The sequence below is a fragment of the Microtus oregoni genome, unplaced genomic scaffold (genome assembly GCF_018167655.1).
Source record: "Microtus oregoni isolate MIOR12 unplaced genomic scaffold, Mior012 000060F_002, whole genome shotgun sequence".
NCBI lineage: Eukaryota > Metazoa > Chordata > Mammalia > Rodentia > Cricetidae > Microtus > Microtus oregoni.
The window spans coordinates 813,520-833,933 of NW_024543837.1; the positions used below are offsets into that span (position 1 = coordinate 813,520).

The 20,414-nt window shown below is 43.7% G+C and overlaps 1 protein-coding gene across 1 annotated transcript in view; it reads left to right on the forward strand.

The window, feature by feature from the left end:
• The first annotated feature begins 6,059 nt into the window (after positions 1–6,059).
• Positions 6,060–20,414, forward strand: part of LOC121439092 (N-chimaerin) — a 141,223-nt gene continuing 126,868 nt past the window's right edge. The window contains exon 1 of the mRNA XM_041639591.1: positions 6,060–6,401. Within this exon, the coding sequence (XP_041495525.1) occupies positions 6,383–6,401 (19 nt within the window). The 5' untranslated portion in view covers positions 6,060–6,382. The remainder of the gene's footprint in view (positions 6,402–20,414) is intronic.

Consider the following 20,414-nt stretch of genomic DNA (forward strand, 5'->3'; position numbering starts at 1 on the left):
GGAAATTCACTAAATCCCTCTCTGCGGCCACTGGCTCGATATTTAATTTTCACCCAGAGATCATAGGCATTTTGCCGATTTATAATTCCCAATGTAATCACCTTGAATAAGTCACCCTTTCTGTGGACACCCACATTAGCCAGAAAAACCATGGCCATGTTAGGGAAATTTGATTTGTAGCCAAATCCGCTTATATACTCTTGAGCAAACCTGGCAGAAATCCAACTGCTCAAGTTAAATAGACGTTTAGCCACACTGCGCATTAGATATGCCTGGTAACCTCAGAAAAATAGACTTGAATAGCAGTGCTGGCTTAGCAGACTGTTGTATGATTGTAGTATAGAACAAAAACTTACTGGTAGCCAGAACACTGTGCTTTTATCTAACATATCTTTGAAAATATACTGGGTTTTGAGTCTATATAAAAGTCCCAGAAGATCTGCTATAGTACTTACCAGGAAAAAATATTCCTCTTTTTTCCTTTTTTAAATTGTTTTTATTAAGCTATATATTTTTCTCCACTCCCCTCCCTTCCTGCCTCTCCTCTCCCCTTCAACCTTCTCCCATGGTCCCCATGCTCCCAATTTACTCAGGAGATCTCGTCGTTTTCTACTTCCCATGTAGATTAGATCCATGTATGTCTCTCTTAGGGTCCTCATTGTTGTCTAGGTTCTTTGGGATTGTGAATTGTAGGCTGGCTTTTCTTTGCTTTATGTCTAAAAGCCACTTATGAGTGAGTACATACTATATTTGTCTTTCTGGGTCTGGGTTACCTCACTCAATAGGATGTTTTCTAGATCCATCTATTTACTTACAAATTTTAAGATGTCATTATTTTTTTCTGCTATGTAGTACTCCATTGTGTAAATGTACCACATTTTCCTTACCTATTCTATTGAGGGCCATTTAGGTTCTTTCCAGGTTCTGGCTATGAAAAACAATGCTGCTATGAACATAGTTGAGCACATGTCCTTTTGATACGATTGAGCATCCTTTCAGTATATATGCAAAAGTGGTATTGCTGGGTCTTGAGGTAGGTTGTTTCCCAATTTTCTGAGAAATCACCATACTGATATCCAAAGCGGCTGTACCAGTTTGCACTCCCACCAGCAATGCAGTAGTGTTCCCTTTACCCCACAACCTCTCCAGCATAACTTGTCATCGGTGTTTTTGAACTTGGCCATTCATACAGGTGTAAAATGGAATCTTAGAGTTGTTTTGATTTGCATTTCTCTGATGACTAAGGATGTTGAGCATTTCCTTAAGTGTCTTTCAGCCATTCTAGATTCCTCTGTTGAGAGTTCTCTGTTTAGGTCTGTACTCCAGTTTTTATTGGATTATTTGTTCTTTTGATAACCAATTTCTTGATTTCTTTGTATATTTTAGAGATCAGCCCTCTGTATGATGTGGGGTTAGTGAAGAACTTTTCCCATTCTGTAGGCTGCCGTTTGTCTTGTTGACCGTGTCCTTTGCTTTACAGAAGCCAGTAAAAAAGTATTCTTTTAAAGAATTTATTCAAAACCAAATAAAAATAGATTTTCCTCTTCTTGTTCTTTTTCCCCTCCTCCAACCAGTGATCATTTTGATACATCAAAACAAATTGTCATCAGATGGTGGTGGCACACAGGAGGCAAAGGCAGGCGGATCTCTGTGAGTTTGAAACCAGCCTGGTCTACAGAGTGAGTTCCAAGACAGCCAGGGCTATACAGAGAAACCCTGTCACAAGCAACAAAACAAAACAAAAACAATCATAATTATTTTTAAAGGACTTTTGGCTTTTAGAACATTTTAATCTAGGTTGTACAGTAATTCCCACGACTTTAGCACCTACTGAGCTGAGATCTTCTCTTCTTACTGAGTAACTAACAAGAAACATATTGTCGTGGGCCATTCTAATTTTGAGTTGAATTTCCCTTCTTGTTGCTCTCCTCTTCCTAAACACAGGGCTCCCAAATGCTGGCTGGTTTGCTTAATTTGGAAGGCCTATCTTCTCAGTAATATGCCATCAGAAGCAGGATGGGCGTTAGCATAATTTTGATGCAAGTAAGGCATTGTGTAGAAAACCTTGTCTTTGATTCTTATGGTTTCTTATATATTTTTCTCAGATTGGGCTTCATGGCATTTCTAAGGCACGATATTACCCCAGTGGCTACAATTTAGACATCCTCTGGTGGTTAGCAGAACACAATCAATTCTTCTGAACATCAATTTAAATTATTTAAGTGTAATGGCCCATTTTTTAGATTGTGATGCATTTTCCCCTCTACTTTTCTGATTAAATCCTTATGTTCAAGGTATGTGTTATCTTAGTTACTTTTGTATGTATAAAGCTTTGTCCATTCAAAATGCTACTTTTAAGTAATGAAATGCCATAAATAATGGGTAAAGTGTTTATTCAGAATATCTAAGATAAAGGGGAGGTGCACCCTCATCCTCACTAAGAGTTTAAGAAAAACGTTAACAGCAAAGCCAAACTGCCTTAAACTAATTCACACAGTGGAAACAGAGCCGTCAACAGCATAGAGCTGTCACACACAGTCAGACGTTGTTAAAACTTAAATAAAGAACTTCCACTTCTGTAATGGCTGTGCCGAGGACCAGAAGACGTTCCTATTGAATTAGCAGAAACAAACCGTGTCATTTTTTTCCTTCGCCAGCAAACTTCTGCACTATTTTGGGAACTGTGCTAATACCGCTGGTATTCCAGTGTTTAAAGCTGTGTTGACATGATAAAGTGCTGTAATTTTCACTTGTTATTGTGAGACAGAAGCTGCCTCATTAATTTCTGCTTCATTCAGAACTGAGGAACAAATCAATGTTTACCAATGGGAATGAAGCTAAATGAGCAGCAGAAAGAAAACCTGAAACACTGTAATAAGCCATTAATTAGTTCATGATGTTAAAAAGATATTTAAAGGATTGTCTAAGTTCTGTTTAGTCAACAAAATTTAGATAAAAATGAGAAACTGTTTTAGTAAATTTAAAATAGATTTCTCACAAACATTTAATTTTAATGCTGTAGAACCTGTAAAAGATTTCTTTGTGTAACAATGTAACATGGTTAGTATAACCCATTATGAATGAAAGAAGAGTGTGGGTGCTCTAAGAAATGTGACTTCCTAGTTATATTGAACACTTACAAATTTACTTTAAACAGTACCTTAAATATATTAAAGATCCAAGCATCTTCCAACTTACCCACAATCCACTGGAAGACTTAAAGATGCAGAATAGCAGATGCACCTAAGAAGGGTGTTAGAAACAATCTGTTCCCACCATTTCGTCCTTTCATTTTATGAATGAGGGAAATAAGGACTAGAAAGAGTACTATGTTTGCTTAAAATCTAACAACTAATTAGTAACAGAACAAACAGATCTGGCTCTTCTAATTACTTTCCTGTTAAGTATAAAATTAAATTTGTGAATGAAACCATGTGTGTTTTGGAAAGTCAATTCTTTCTTTGCCTGGTTTACAAATGGCCAAAGTCACCACCCATAAGAATTACTTCTGGGTAGTTAACGCCCTTCCTCACATTTAATCTGAAGCAGAAGGCTATAGCTTTATTTCCAATTAACTGAGCAAACACACACACACTCTATTTCTCAATGGCTAGGGCAATAGTAGAAGCACCGACCGGTACTACTTACAAGACAGGACACTTGGGTTGAGTGTGGAAACCATTTTTGATAACACCAAACCATCAGGAAGTCAGTGAAAAACATCACACCAGCTAGATGCTTTGAGAAGAAAGATGACAACACTCTCTCTTTGTTGTTTCCGGTTCCTAAAGACAGCCATCTCTGCTGAGTGTGGGTTTACCAAGGTCTTGTACAGACAAGAGGAGGACAAAGGGAAGCCCTCCACTAAAGTCTAAGCTGGGTCATTTACTACTACCAGGACCCAGCTCTGCTTCGTTGCTGTTGGTAAAAAGTGAAATGTTGGCCCAGTGACCAAAGTCTGGCTGCACAATGGGTGAATCTGAGCAGAGGGTTCGGAGTTCCCTCTCGCTGACACTCAGGGGAACTCCTCAAGGGGCAGGGAAAACTCCCAGCAAACTGAACTGCTAACACCCAAAGCCTTGCCGCTCTGGTACATCGCATCAAATCGAACCAAAAGGAAAGGCTCTGTTCTTAGCCTCCATGGACACGCAGATCTGCTTAGAGGTGCGTGTGAAGAAAGACGCTGGACAAGACGTAGCCTCCAGAAGCTGAAGAGGACCCAAGCATGCCAAACTGCGGTGGGCAAAGTGCCCACCTCGCTTCTTTGCTTCTAATAGTAAACAGATTTTTTTTAAATTCATGTTTTTTAAAATATGCTCTAAACTGGTGGGGAATGGGGTGCGGGGATGGGGTGGGGAGTTGAAGGAGGTTGCCTGGGAGAACAAAAGAAACCAAGATTTTCCCTTTAGTTGTCATGAAGTAAGTACACACATTTGGGGGAAATCCTTACACCACCAGGTCTTCAATTTTTCTGTTGTCTTCTTGAAATCTGTTCAAAATTCAATGAAAGACTTTTTAGATTGTAAAAGGCAAAACCCTCCTGAGATTAAAAAACCCTTCTGAAATTGTACGGAAAAATTTGGTGTGCTTATGTGTATAAACACTTTTTTAGGAGGAAGGATCATCTTTCCACTAGAACCTCAGAGAAATTAGGTGACTGAAAAAGTAGACAACCACGGTCGAAACGAGGGGGTCTCTAGATTTCTGGCTGGTGATCAGCTGAGGTCTCAGCATGGTATAAAATCTGTCCCACAAAGCCTGCTTGAGTTTCTATTTATCTTGATAGGTTGTGTGTGATTTTTTTTTCTCAAGAAAAGGGGGCGGAGGTGCATGAAATCAAATCGAGTTTATTCTCATAAAGATTTAAAAAGAAATATTTTATACCGGTAGCTAATGAAATTTTATTTTAGGTAAGAAGAGACTCTTGGACTTTTGCCCACGCATGCTGGATTAGTTGAATATTTCTCTTTTTGAGTTAATTAACTTGAAACAAAAGGCTTGGCCCCTCCTTCCAACAGGTTTTTTTCTCCTATCTGATGTTTGAGTGTGCTGTGAAATAGTGATGATGGATTAGCTGCACTTCTATTTGAGCTAGTAATTACCGTTTTATAAAGATTTGATCCCTGAGATATATTGAATAGAAGCTATTTATATAATCTCACAATAACTGGTTGAAAATTAGAGAATAGAGGAAAAATGACACTAGAAGGTAATCGAGAGGTGCATGCAGGAGAAAATGAGGACCTAAGAGAAAACGAACACGATTACACACCAAAACAGTATCAAACCCTAAACAGAGAAACTAGGGGGAAAAGGACTATCTTAAACGGAACAAAGGTACCAAGGGGAGAAATACAGTGAAAAGGACGAAAACAGCACAGTCGAGCCTTTCAAAAAAATCTCAAGGCCTCTAGCTAATGAAGGCGAAGACAAGAAGACAAGGAGAAAACATCAGAGCGAGAGCCGTTGCCTGTGATCATCAGATAAAACACCGAAAGCACAGGGGAATAATCTTTTGTGGCGGAAACCGACCAGGCAGTAAGGAATGCTGATTTTTCCCAGACAATATCCATAAGGTCTAATGTAAAAGGGAGAAAGTGGGCTTAAGCACCTGCCTTCTAACAATTATTTTAGATAATTCCTGATGTTTTTCAATTGCCCGTTTCCGGTATACTGATAGGGAACCCGAGGGGCTCCTCGATCCCTAGAGAAGGTTGGCTCCATCCACAGGCAGGGACCGCTTGCCGGTTAACCCTGAGGGCGCCGGCAAGATTCCCTATCGTCAGACGAACCCGGTCCTCAGGCGACCCCGCTTGCCCGCGAGCCCGAGCATCTTCCTCCCGGCTCTCAACCCATTCACGAAAAAGCCTGGGAATTCTGGAACCGCAACCGCCTCCCCTCGGACGCCAGCCGCGGCCGCCCCCGTCGCCTCCGGGGGGCGCAGCCTCACTCGGAGCGGCGCGGATGGGGCGCGCCCCCGTGGGCCCACCGCGCGCGCGCGCGCCCGTTACCACGGCAACGCCCGCCCGGCCGCCCGAGGGGCCAGCGAGGGTGAGCGGGCGCGCTCCGGCAAGATGGCGTCGGCGAGGTCGCGGGGTTCGCAGTGAGCGCCGGCCGCCGTCGCTCCGCCCGGCCCGGCGCGCCTCAGGTCCGCCCGCCCGCCCGCGCGCGCCCCGCGGGCCCATGGCGGCGACAGGTGCGGGCGCGCGGCGGGTTGTCGGGCTGCCGCGGGCTGGGCGCGCCCCTCGCTAGCGCGCGCGTAACTTTTCCTCGCCGCGGCCCCCCGCGGCCTCGGCGCCACGCCCCCCGGGCCGCCGCCCCGCCGAGGTGCCGTCTGCCGGCCGCCGCGGGAGCCTGGAGCGCCGGGAGGCGCGGCTCCACCATGGCCCTGACCCTGTTCGGTGAGTGCGGTCCCCGGCTCCCCGCCGCGGGTGGGCCGCGCCCCGGCAGTCGCGTGCGGGGCCGGGGGAGGGAAGCGCGGGGCGGGCCGGCCGCCGAGTCGGGGCTCCTGGAGCGCGGCCCCGCGCGCGGTTCCCATTGTCTCCTCTCAGGCAGGGCCGATGGGCGTGAGCTCCCGGGCCGGTCCTGGGGTCGTGGTAAACGCCTGGTGCCAACTTGAGAGGGAAGTTGGCTAGTTGTTGGCAAACCAGTTTTTCCCCAAGTCGGTAAATAAAGATCCTGGAAAGTTTATTTATTTTGAACAAGATGTGAGAGCATCCCCAGCCTCTCTAGAATTGCCCCCTCCATGTGTTGCTTCCTCCTGGATTGTTGGGCATTTTATATTGGGGGGGGGGGCTTGTTATATTATATTGCATTGGAAAGGAGAATAATATGTGAACTTAATTTGGTTTTGGTTAAGGTTGGAAGTGTGTTCTCTGACGAAAGAGGACAGAAGAAAGTTGGTTACTGGCAGGTAACCGATCGAAATAGTAATTTTGAGCTTTGGATGGGAAATGCTATCCAGTGGATGTAGTTACTGGAGCACTATTGTTTCAGTGTCTGAGACTGTTTGCATTGACAGTGCATTGAGAGAAAGCCTTGGGAAGCCTTGGAAAACACTGTTTTCTTTTTCCACAAAACAGACTTTGGTACATTCATTCAATAGAATCCAGTATGTCGAAACTTAGATTTGCAAATAATTCAGTTTTTCAAAGTAGTAAGGTACAAGGATGTACTATTACCTGTAGCCACGAGAACATTTCTTAGGAGTTATTCAGCAGATGCAGTTTCCAGTTAAGTTTGAGTGGTGTCATCTGAATGGGCACATTGTGTTGTCACATCCCAGAAACGCTTTTTGTTATAGATGCCTCCAAGTGAATCAGCCAAATGCCTCCTGCTGGAATCAGTTACTCCCCCCTCTTCTTTCACCAAAAAATAAAATCTCACTGTGGTTTTGCCCTACCTTGTGTTTAATTTCTATTGTTTAGCGGAACTGGGGACTTTTTTTGGTACAAAGGTTACACGTGATATAAAACTGGACTCTTAGTTGATTTTTTAAAGAAGCAGTGGTGGCGGCTAATCAGCAACTATTGTAGCAAATACACGGTAAGATTTCCAGAGAAGAGCTTTTCAAACTATCCGATTAAATTAATTCATCCCAATTTCTTGTGACATATTCTGCCTTTTTAAGGATTCCAGAAGTAAGTTGTACTCAACTAGTATTTTTTTTAGACTGTTGACAGTTCTGATAAATAAAGCAGTTAAACTGGGAAAACAATACTTATTTTAAAGGATTGCTAACTTGGGAGCCTTTACCTAGGTGGAAATATGGAAAAGAAGGGTATGGTATTCTACCTGCATGAAAAATTGCTCCCACCCCTCAGCGTGAGTGACTGGTTTCTACATTCTGATGTGTGTTTGCGGAAAACAGAATTCACTTTGCACTTCTTCCAACTCCGTGAATGTGGGTGTGTTGTAACGCACACCTCTGAACAGAAAGAAGCAGGGGTGGGAGAGGGGGAGAAGGAGAGGAAGAGAGAGGCAGAGACAGACACTGCCTGTCGCCCAGGTGCCAGGATTAGAGGAATGAGCCACCACACCCACTGTTTTTTGGTAGTGACGCCACAGCAGCTGTTCTTAACTGTCAGTTGCAGAGCACACTCCTGTCTCCTGGGTCATCTGTGTGTCTGTTAAATGTAGAGGCTTTTGTCAAAGTCGGGGGGGGGGGGGGGGGGGGGGGATCTTTAAAGGGACACTCATTGTGATTTCTCTTAGGCGCATTCACAAGTTTGAGAGCTACTGAATTACAGGAAAATTCCAGGAGGTTGGACCAACTTTGCCCAGTTCACAAAAACTTTTTGCTTATGTGAGGAGAAGTACCTGAAAGTTAGAAGAAATGGATTTTATTTTAGATTTTCTTGCCATTTACTTGGGTTTAGAGGCACTTCTTGTCTTTCTGTTCAGTCTTTCCAGAGTTGGAAGAACTGCTCAATGGCCTCCATCACATTACTGTTTTTGAGAGAGGGCCTTGGACTTATCAGTCCTCCTGCCTCAGCCTCCAGAAGGCTAAGACTACAGGTACATTTCCTCTCCGTGACCAGCTAGCAGGATCAGTGATGATGGGGATGAGGGGATAAAAAAGGGGCTAGGTGAATTTGCTGTCAGACGTTGGGGAGAGCATGACCGTCCGCATCTGTGGCTGCCGAGAGCACTCACTGCTGGCTGGCTGCCTTGACTGTCTTGGTCTGTTGATTTACACCAGAACAAAAGAGTATGGGCCAGTTTCTCAACTTGTGTTTTAAATTTTTGTTCACACTTTCACAGATGTAATATTTTTATTGGTAATTACTAGAAGTTTATGTAGATAATTTTAGAAGTTCTTTAGTGTTTCAGTGTGTATATGTGCACCTGTTTGCAAGTATGCAGTGTGTGTGCACGTGTATGTGTGTGTGCGTGTGTGTTTGTGTGAAGGCCAAAGGTCAACCTCAGGTGTCATTCCTTGGGAACAGTCCTCTGTGATTATGTGTTTGTGCCACTGAATATTTAAAATTTCAGTGTAGTCCCCTAGCATCTGTCACTGGCTGGAGCTTTCCCAAGCTCGCCCTTAGCTCTAGGGACCCGCCTGTTTCCCTTTGTCAGCATGGATTTTCAGGACCTTGCATCTTGTGAGGCAAGGTCTTTACCTGCTGAGTTATCTCTCAGCCCACCGTTATGTGTGTAGTCTATGTGTTTGTGTGCAATCTTCTGTCCAAGCACACAGGGCAGTCAGAGGGTGTCTTCCTTTATTGCTTTCCAACTTACATTTCGAGGCAGAGTGTTGGTTTTTAATCTAAATCTCTATCTTAGGATTTTATCAATAAAGACTCAGAAGTCAGATGCTAGGCTGAAAACCTGCTAGCTGAGAGAGGCAGAGGAGCAACCAGCTGACCTTCCTCCTTAGCCAGCATCTCAGAAAGAGCTTCCCTTTTGCCATTCCAAACCAAAAAGGACCACCAAACTCAAAGTCCCTCCTCACTACTTCCTGCGTGTTTCTCTATTCATTTTCTGGACTCCCTGTAACTCCCTATAGCTACCTGTCAATTAGTTGCTGGCTCCATCTCTTGACCCAAGGTTGGTTTTATTTAATTAACATGATCTTGGGGTTCACAGTGCAGTCAAGTATCCTGAAACAGCAGAGTGTCTCACTGAAGCTGGAGCGCATTGTTTCAGTTAGAGTAGCTGGCTGACAACCTCCCGAGATCCTCCTATCCCCCTAGTGCTGGAGCTACAGGTGTGCTGCTATACCCACTTTTACATGGGTGCTGGGGATCTAAACTCAGATCCTTATGCTTGTCCAACAAGCACTTTCCCACTTTTCCCAGCTCTCTCTCTTAGTTTTTGGGACAGAGTCTCACTGGCACTTGGGGTTTGCTGTGTAGGCTAGACTGGCTAGAAAGCCTTAGGGGGTCCTCCTATCTGTGTCTCTAGACTGAGAATGTAGGGACTGGCTTCCAGTCTTGACTATTTTACAAGGGTGTTGACATTGAACTCAGGTCCCTGTACTTTGGGGCAGGCATTTTGCCGACTGTTTCCAGCCCTAAGTGTTTCACTTTTGAAAAACTCGAATATGCATTGAAAATGTTCACCTTTGAAAATCCTGAGATTTGAAACTTTTTCTCTGCCTTTCAAATGAATCCATGTCAAACTGTCAACCCTGATAGTTTATTTTGTTGTAAGATTACATTTACTTACTTCTAGGAGAGGAAGGAGAAGGGGGCATGCTAGGATGCCTGTGTGGAGGTCAGAGGGCATCTTCTGGGGGGCACTTCTCTCTTTCAGCCTGTGCACTGTAAATGGAGACAGCTCGTTCGTTTCCTGGCCGCTCAGACTCCAATAATCACGCAGACACTATATTAATTACAACACTGTTTGGCCAATGGCTCAAGCATATTCCTAGCTAGTTCTTATACCTTAAATTAACCCATTTTTGTTAATCCGTGTATTGGCAGGAGGCTGTGGCCTATCAGTAAGGTTCTAGCATCCTTCTCCTTTGTCAGCTCATGGCATCTCCTTGGCTCCACTTACTCACTCTCTGTCGAGGACCAGCCCCACAAAATCACCTCTTACCAGGGTAGGGACGTGGTACTTTTAGAAATATGAGTAAAGAATATGGAGATATGTGAAAAATAACATAACAGAAACCATTGAATAATACCAGAAGGGTATTCCAGTGATTACTGAAATTGCTCCCGTTTATTTTTCCATAGCTTTTATACCCAATGTAAATGGAGGAGAAGGTAACAGAAAACTTTTTTAACATGATACAGTGGATAACTCCCACAGTCACCGCATTATCACTCGGAGACATTAAATCATTAGCATTCTGTTGTCTAGGTAGCGAAGTTGCTCTAGCTCATGATTGCCCCTCCCCAGGTGACCTCATAGTTACAAAAGAAGGAGCAGAAGTACATTTTCATATCCTGACCACCTGTCAGGATGGCATGGACCTCCTTGAATGATCTATTTTAATGTTAAAAGAATCAAGCAATCACATCCTGAGTTGGGCCTTGCAACTATGCTTGTTAATCTTTTGAGTAACCTCCAAACTCTCTGACCCTCAGACAAGGTAGAAATGGGCCCACATTTCTTGGTCTCCACATCTCTTTATATCTCTGTTCAGATTTCCCATCTGGTTATATTCTTCCCTGCCAAGGCAGTTTCTTTACTAACCAATGGTAATAAAACATATTCACAGCCTCCAGAGGGGAATCCCGGATCAGTGAGTCCTGGGGATTGAACTGTCAGAAGGCTTAGCAGCAAGAGCATTCGTCTGCCGAGCAGCTGTCTTACTGGTGCAAAGTTAGTTTGTTTTTGAGTTTGTTTGTTTTGGCTTGGTTTTGGTTTTTCGAAACAGGGTCCCTCTGTGTAGCCCAGGCAGTCCTGAAACTCCACCTGCTTCTGCCTCACAAGTGAACCATCACTGCCAGGCCAAAGTTAGTTTTTGTTTTGTTTTTTTGTACATGGGATTGAACCCAAGACCTCACACAGGGTAGGCAGACGTTCTTCTACTGAGTCACATCTCCAGCCTGATACAGTTTTAAAATCTTCACCCTCAAAAATAGCCAAACCTATTCCAGATAGACTCATCGTACTGGCCTTGCTCATTTGGTCTGCAAACCTCTGTTGCAGCGTGCATGCTGTGTGGTGCCTGCTGTGCTTCTGATTGTCTCTTCCGGTGCTCTAGCTCACGCACCGTGGCTCTGTAGTCAGTCATGTACACCTTGGACATTTTGCTGGAATCTACAGGAAGGGGAGTGCTTGCTCCCTTGTAATTGCTAGGATAGTAGGAAAGTCTGAGATCATCTAATTTCATCCTTTTGCTGCTGTGCCTGACAGGATGTTGTGACAGGCCACACCTGGAGAGCTCCAGTTGGCAGAACTGGGTGAATTTCCATCCTACCAGGTCATCCTTTGGCAGGAATCTCATCATTTATAGCTTAAGGGTCTGTGGTTTCTTCCAAGCCAGTGATGAGCCTGGGAATTGAGTACAATCCCTGCCTGACTGAGCCTTGAACAATGTTTGTCTGTCCAGATAGTTGGTGCTAGTGCTGCCTCACCCCCACTATCATGTTGTTGCCATTGTTACAATCCTAGGCCTCTTATAGTACTTTCTTACCACTTCCATTGAAGGAGAATGTTCCCCAAAGGGTCATGTGTATTTGAATACTGACCCCAAGTTGGTGGGGCTGTTTGAGAAGGATAAGAAGGTGTGGCCTTGTTAGTCATGGTATGACTGGGGTGGGATTTGAGATTTCAGAAGACTTTTGCCATTCCCAATGTGCTCTCTCTGTCTTGTGGTTATGGATCAAGATGGAAGCTCTCAGTTGTTCCTGGCACCATGCCTTTTTGCTGTCATCGTCAACTGTGGTGATGTGAATGTAATTGGCCCCATAATCCCATACGGAATGGCACTGTTAGGGGATTTTTTGCAGTGTTTGTTGCAGTGGATATGGCCTTGTTGGAGGAAGTGTGTCACTGTGGGGGCACACTTTGAGGTTTCCTATGCTCAGGTTATTGCTCAGTGTCTCAGTCAACTTCCTGTTGCCTGTAACATACAGTTCTCTCAGCTACTCCAGCACCATGTCTGACTGCACACTGCCATGCTCCCCATCATGATGACAATGGACTGAACCTCTGAAACTGTAAGCTGCCACCCCAATTAACTGTTTTCTTTATAAGAGTTACTGTGGTCATGATATGTCTTTACAGCAATAGAAACCCTAACTAAACATGGACCTTAACCCTCTGAAACTTCTTTTCATATTTTCTGTCTTTTTTTTTTTTTTTTTTTTTTTTTTTTTTTTATTGACCAGGCTGGCCTTGAATTCAGAGGTCCACCTGTTAGGGTTAAAAAAAAAAGTGTGTGCCACTACTGTCTGGCGAGTGGCTTTCTTTTGTAAATTGCCTTGCTCATAGGGTCTTTTCATAGCAGTAGAAAAGTCATTGAAACTGTTTGGTACCAGGGAATGGGTTATTGCTGTGATGTCTGACCCTGCTCTTTTTTGGAGGAATATAGAAGACTTTTGAAGGAAAAGTTACTGAACACTGTAAGTGGGTCTTAATTGGCTGGGAAGACAGTAGTGCTAACAGCAATGTGGACTACAGAAGCCCAGCTCTGGATGTTTCAAAGGAGAAGGATATTAGCAACAGGGCTAGAGAATATTCTTGTGATAGTCTGCCCTTGTCCCAAGACACTGCCTGAGGCTAAATCGAAAAGTATCAGGTTAATTTCCTTGGTGGAGAAGAATTCAAGATGGCCTAATATGGTGCTACTTTCCTCCTCAAAGTACATTTTGCATTTTTTTTTTTGTCCAGCTTGCTCTTTTCCATCGCCAATCTGCAGAACAGTGATTACTAACAACCATGTGGCAAAGTAGCACCATGAGATTTATTAAATCCATAGCCGTGCTAGAAAAGATAAGAATATTAAAGAAAGACGATTAAAGAAAGGCCTAATCTGAAATAGAATAAAGGAAGGGGTGACCTCAGGCCCCTTGTAGCTAAGCTTCTAACTTGTAAAAAGGAAAGGCCTGAGGAATTTTCTGCTCTTAAAAATTGCCAACAGAGAAAAGTTTCAAATGTGAGTCAGGAGAGCTGCGGGGCCAGATGTGTGGCAGGGGAGTCCCTGAATGGAGGCCCTGAGAGGTCTCTTCTGGAAGCCATGAAAGAAGCTTGAATCCTGTTGAAGCGCCCAAGATGTTGAGCATAGCAGAGCCCTGGAATGTCTGCTGAGGAAAACTTCAAACAGGTTGTGGAAGCAGCCCAATTGAGAAAGAAGTCTCTGTGTGTGTTTTAGTCAGCAGAGCTGGAAGGGCAGAGTCATCTAAGCCCTTAGAACTACAGCCGTGGAGTTACAGGATTCAGAGTTTCCCTGCTTGTTTTTTTGTCTTACTTTGGCTCACTATTTTCTCCCTATGCCCTGAGATAGTAATGTGTATTCTGTGCCATTGTATGTTAGAACTATGTAATTTGCTTTTTGATTTTAAGAGGGCTACAGTTTGTCTTGAGTCTCCGAAGAGACTGGACTTTTAAGATGTGTTGAGGCTGTGAAAGCCTATGGAGGACTTTTGAAGTTGTATAGAATATGTTTTGCATTATGATATGGGTACAAGTCGGCGGGGGGGGGGGGGGGGGGGGAGGGGGGAGGGGCATGGAATGTGATAGTTTGAGTGGGAATGGCTCCCATAGGCTCAGATATTTAAATGTTTGGCTCCTCATTGGTGGAACTGTTTTGGGAAGAATGAGGAGGTGTGACCTTGTTGGAGGAGGTGTGTCACTGCCTGTCCCTCCAGAGTTAAACCCTTTCTCTTATAAGTTGTCTTGGTCATGGTGCTTTGTCATAGTAGCAGTAAAGTTACAGACTCCATCTTTCCTCAGCCCCTTGGCCACGGAAACCTTTCACTGTCTTAGTTTATGTAGGATTTGCCACTGTCCTGACATACCTGCTTCTAGGCGTCTCCATAGAAGTCCTTCAGAGCAGTTAAGTGGAAATGGTGTGTGTGTGTGTGTATGTGTGAGTGTGTGATGTATTTCACAAATTTTGATTGTCCTGAAATTACAGTCTATTTTCAGAAAGACAAGTCATATGTGTAACCAAAACTGATTGCAAGGGAAACTCCCACTTTACTCTCTGCTGACATTTTTTAGATGTGCATGTTTTATTATTATGTGTGTGAGTGTTCTGTCTGCATGTATGTGTGTGCATGCATGGTGTCTGTGATGTCAGAAGAGGACATCCGATCCCTTTGAACTGAAGTTACAGATGGTTGGGAGCTGCCCAGTGGGTGCTGGGAACTGAATCTCTACAAGAACAGTAAGTGTACATAACTGCTGGGCCATCGCCAGCCCTCCTTCTGACGTTTTTAGCTTTCCTTATTCTAATGAGAAGGCAGCCTGATGGCCAGAGCCCATCTACCTTTCTCAGGGTTTTAGTTTTCGTCTGTCATCAATACCACTGCCCTAATTTTAAGTATTTCTCCTCACTTTTTTCTCTAATTGAATTAAAAATCCTTAATGTTTCAGTGTTACAATTTATCTTTTAATGTGGTATCATATAAAAGAGTGAAAAGAATTAGTGGTTAAAACTCTGATGTTTACATCTGTGTGCAACATGTGAAGGAATATTGACGATGCATGTCTGCCCCTTCAGGGTGCCGTTCTATAAATAATGTCGTCTTTGGAAAGAGAAGTTGGGACATGTAGGTGACAAAAAGTTGATGCTTGTTGTTAAGAAAAGAGTTTTAACTTCCTCACATCCCTTTCTGTCTGCGTGTTCTGTCCTAGCATCATGCTGCCCATAGAGACTCTGTCTCCAGAGGCCTGCTTTACTCTGTGCATCTCTTTACAGACTGTGGGCATCTTATTCATGCAGAAAAGGAGGAAATGGCTGGGAGTGGCAGTGCTGTTTTGTCATCCCAGGACATAAAAATCTGAGGCAGGAGGATTACCAGGCCAGGAGCTCAAGACTAGCCTGGATTAGTTGGCGAAACCCTGTCTCATGAGAGGTGGGGCGGGGGCACAAATGTTTGTCTTTTGGTTTTAATCTCCAAAAGCCCCCTCTGTATTTTAGACTAATTTAAAGCAGGTGTGAGAAAAATTGGTAGGAGAATACTCTTTGAGCATGCTTCCTAGTGGTGGTAATAGCTCCAAAGAGATGGCATAAGCAAGATAAGCTGTTCTTTTTTAACCAGATTGGTATAATATGGAGATTGTACTTCACTGTTATTTTGAGACATCTGGACCAAAGAGGACCTTGCAGGGACTGAACTGGCATAACTTTTTCATTTTCTCTAAGACATTTTCCTTGATGTAGCTAAGGGATGCTTCCTTAGTCTCACATGACGTGACAACACTATTTTCAAAATACATAAATGCAACAAAATCAGTGAATTTCTGTGTAAAACCACAACTTATTCCTACTTAGAAAACTGCTTCTGTAAACTGTGATTCCGTCCTTCCTTCATTCTAAGTACTGGGATTGCAGGCATCAGCCACCACATCCAGACCTTTGATTTTTATTGATTGATGTAAATCTTTTGTTCTTTCTTTTGTTTTGTTTCAATTCAAGACAGGGATTTTCTCTGTAGCCCCGACTGTCCTGATTGTTTCTATAGACCAGGCTGGCCTTGAACTCATAGAGATGCACCTGCCTCTGCCTCCTGAGGGCTGGGATTATAAATGTAGGCCACCACTGCCTGGCTGATGTAAATCTTACATTCTTTTGGGTTTCACGTGCACACCGTGGCCCACATGTGGAGTTCAGAGAACAACTTGTGAGAATCAGTTCTCACCTTCTGCCATGTGGTTTTGGGGATCAGACTCTGGTCCTCAGTCTTGGTAGCAAATGACCTTACCCGCTGAGCCATCTCACTGGCCTAATTGTTACCCTTAAATGAAAGATAGGAAAAAAGTAACAGCACAGAGTGACCATATTTAAAATCATGTTAAGTAAATTATGTCTGACAAAGTTGTAATTTATATTCCTCCGTGGATCTTTTGTTATAAAAACAAGTACTTCCTAATGTTGTGGAATATTATTTTAAGATGCATTATATTTGTTTATGTTGTGGAATATTTGTTTTAATGATGCAAAGATATATTGCGTTCTTTTATGTTGCATGTGTTTAACTCTGTGAGGCTGTGTTACTGTGCCTGTCTAAAATACCCAGTGAGCTAATGAGGAGCTGAATGGCCAGTAGGGAGGCAGGAGAAAGGATAGGCGGAGCTGGTAGGCAGAGAGAATAAATACGGGGAGTATTGGAGAAGAGGAAGGAGCAAGAGAGAGCAAGAAGAGGAGGACATCAGGGGCAGTCACCCAGCCACAGGAGTCAGAGTGAAAGTAAGATCACAGAAGTGAGAGAAAGGTAAAAGCCCAGAGGCAAAAGGTAGCTGGATTTAAGTTAAGAAAAGCTGACAATAAAGAAGCCAAGCTAAGGCTGGGCCTTCATAAGTAAGAATAAGTCTCTCTGTATGTGATTTGTTTGGGAGCTGGGTAGCAGGTTCCCCCACCCAAAAGAGGTAAAGAATGAAGAGTTCAAAACAACTGCCTACATCCTGACCACACTGAAAACGCACTGCAGCGGCCCTTGCGAAGGCTGAATGCTACAGGATGTGAAGCAGATTTCAGCTAAGTTCTAGTTAGTAAAAAGACATCTGAGATTAAAAACATAAGCTGAAATGAAAGGAAAATTCTCCCCATCAGACAGAGTCTTGTGTAGCTCAGTTCCACCTCAGATTCTGTAGTCACCTCCCAGGCGCCTGGGCTCCACTTCTCGAGTGGTGGGATCTCAGGAACAATGTCTCCTCCACTATAAAATACACCGCAGTAGCATTAGGAGGATGGCTTGTATCCAAGAACCTCTAAGACACTTTCATATTCTTAGATAGCTTTTTCCTTTTCCTAAAGAACAAAAATGCCTGACGTGTCCTGAGTGGTTGTTTGAAATGGAGAGCAGTGCATGTGGAGAGTTAAGCTGGGATGTGTGGAGAAGGCCCCGTGAGTCAGGGCAAGTGCATGGCGTGGCCCCCAGCAGCCTTATCCAGCTGATGGGAAAGTTGTTCCTTTCTCCTTCCTGGCTTCACCTTTCACGTTTAGATTGTATTCTTGATAGAAGGCAAGACAACCAAGATGGAGCCCAAGAACGATCGTCACTAGAATCGATTTTCTGACCATAAACTAAATGGGTCCTCTAGGCTCTTTAAGCAGCTGCACTCCCTCCCAGTATGCCCTTCTGACATTGGCACTCACCCTCAGCCTGCACCGCACGGGCCTTCTGTTTGCACCTTTGAGGTGGGTCTGGTCCAGGCTCCATATGGCTGTGAAGTTACTTTGGTAGAGGTGACTTAAGATTGCAGGGTTTGGTTAGATGGGACAGACAACGGGTGAGTGCTGTAGATGTCTATCTAAGGGTTATGCTTGGCTGAGTATTTCCCCTGCAGATCCGTATGGAAAAAAAAAAAAACCCAAACAAACAAACAAAACACCAAAACAGCAATCACAAACCACTCTATGGCATGATAGTAAAGCTGAGGTGTGATGTTTGCATGCTATCTGTGAAGAATACCATGTTAATTCTACATGGACCCTGGACTTTTAATTTAGTCTGAGGATCTTGAAGGGGCAAGACAATACAGGGCAAGTATTTGATGAAGGAATTGCACCATAAGAGAAGAGAAATTAGTTTTATTTAGAGGGTGAGGCATTACTAAAACAGGGTTATGGAAGGTGGCATAAAACAAAACTATACTAAAAAACAGAGCATACAAGGTTGGAGGAGGGATAGACGGGACCGTTGAGAGAAGGACGTCAACACGTAATTTTGCTTTTGAGGAGCTCTGGGGCTTGAGGTGTGTTTTTTTTTTGTTTTTTGGTTTGTTTACTTATGCATTTGGTGACTAATTATTGGGTGCCTAATACGAGCCAGGCAGGTATTAGTTTCTGCCTTTAAGAGTTCCCATTTACAGCAGGGCAAGCAGAGGAAAAGCGCCTGTGCTGTGCGAGTGTCGGGAGCCCTGGGGAGAGTGGAGCAGAGGAGCTGAGTCTCAGTGGAGAAGGCTGCACGCTGCTGACAGGCAGGCATGCAGGGCTGCCCACAACCAGGACATGTTTCTAAATTATTTGGCATAATTAGAGAATAATGTCGACTTCATTAAACTATTGTTCATTTCATTTCAGCAGTACAAAGGAATTGCACATAAATTAACTTGTTTGTTCATGTTTTACCTCCACAGTAGAGAACATACATAATCAAATCAAATTGGAATTCCTTGTCAAAATGGCTGACTTGATTTTTCAGGGCTCTGAAAGTAAAAACAGTACAATCTTTTGTCATAGTAAATATGCGGGCTACATGCCTGTTAGTTTCCAAATGACTTTTACTATATATGTTTAAACGTTTTTATTGCATGTGGGTTAAAGGCTTTTATTTCTGTTATTTATTAGTATCTCTTGTTTGTCCAGGGAGATTTGAGGTGACTCAGAAGATAAGGTGCAGGAGATAGAAAACAGTTTGTGGGGGAGTTCATTTTTCTACACTTTGGTCATTAGTTTCTTCCTAGCCCCTGAGTTGTTTCCCATAATAAGCATATGATTATACTTTGCTTTTGACCTAATAAAGGCTTCCCTCAACTTTGGTACCCTTGAAATAATCACAAATTATCAGCATCCCCCCATTACCGTTTCAGGGGTACAAAGAAACTGAACATAGTTGAAAGACTAAGGCTGGTAGACAGTGAGAATTGTGGGTACATGAAGAGGAACGGGAGCTCCTCACCCTACGTTTAGTTGAAGTCTCTTGCTGGCTGAGGATCAAGAATTTAACATAGTGGACAAAATTTGCTAAGGCTGTTGGCATAAAGACACTTCCTTTAATTCCAGTGCCTTTAATTCCAGCACTCGGTAGGCAGAGAGGCAGGTGCATGTCTGAGTTCAGGACCAGCCTGGTCTACTGGGTAAGTTTCAGGTCAGCCAGGGCTACAGAAAAACCTTGTCCTGAAAAACCAAAACTAAAAGACAAAACAAAACAAAACCTCTCTGCTAGTCTTTTGATATAGAGATATTTTTGAGTGAGAATATTAACATTCTTAAAGACCTCCTTTCCCAGCTATTGACCTGCAATTTCTAGGATTTACATCAGAAACCCCATTAACACATGGAAACCTTGGGCAACCTTTGTGGCCCATATTTATCAGCTTGTAGCCCTTCCTCCCCTCTCTCCCTCCCCGTGTGGGTGTGGTACCTGTGTTTGTGTGTACCTGTACACGTGGAAGCCAGAGGTCAACCATAGCTGTTTTCCTCAGTAACTGTGCATTGTATGTCTTGAGATGGCGTCTTACTGAATTGAAACTTGTTGATTCAGCTAGACCAACTTGCCAGTGAGATCTCGGGACTGATCCTCATCCCACACCACCACTGGGTTTACAGATGAATTCTACAGCGTCACCTTCTCTGTAACTAATGGGCACCGAAGCTCAGGTCCTTGTGCATGGAAGGCAGCATTTGGACTGAGCCACCCCCCTCACCTCACCTATTACTTCTCTTCCAATCTATGGTACGCCCCTTCCTTTCAGGTCAGACAACCCTCTCTCCACTCTCTGCCCCCATCGAAAGTGGCTGCTTTATCTTCTGAGTATTTTGTCATTTTACTGGTGAGCCTGTGGCATTTGGTAGTACGCTGGGTTTTTGTTTGTTTGTTTTCATTTTGTCAAGGCAGGATTTCTTTGTGTAGCCTTGGCTGTCCTGGAACTTGGTCTGTAAACCGTGCTGGCCCCAAACTCATAGAGATCCACGTTGGCCTCCAGATTGCTGGGATTACAGGCGTGTGCCACCACTGTCCCACTGGCAATACACTGTTCGATAGTAGTTCTGAATCTGTTCTAGCACAGATCCCTGGATAATCTTCCTTCTCTAGTCCATGCTGTGTTAAAACTAGGCACAA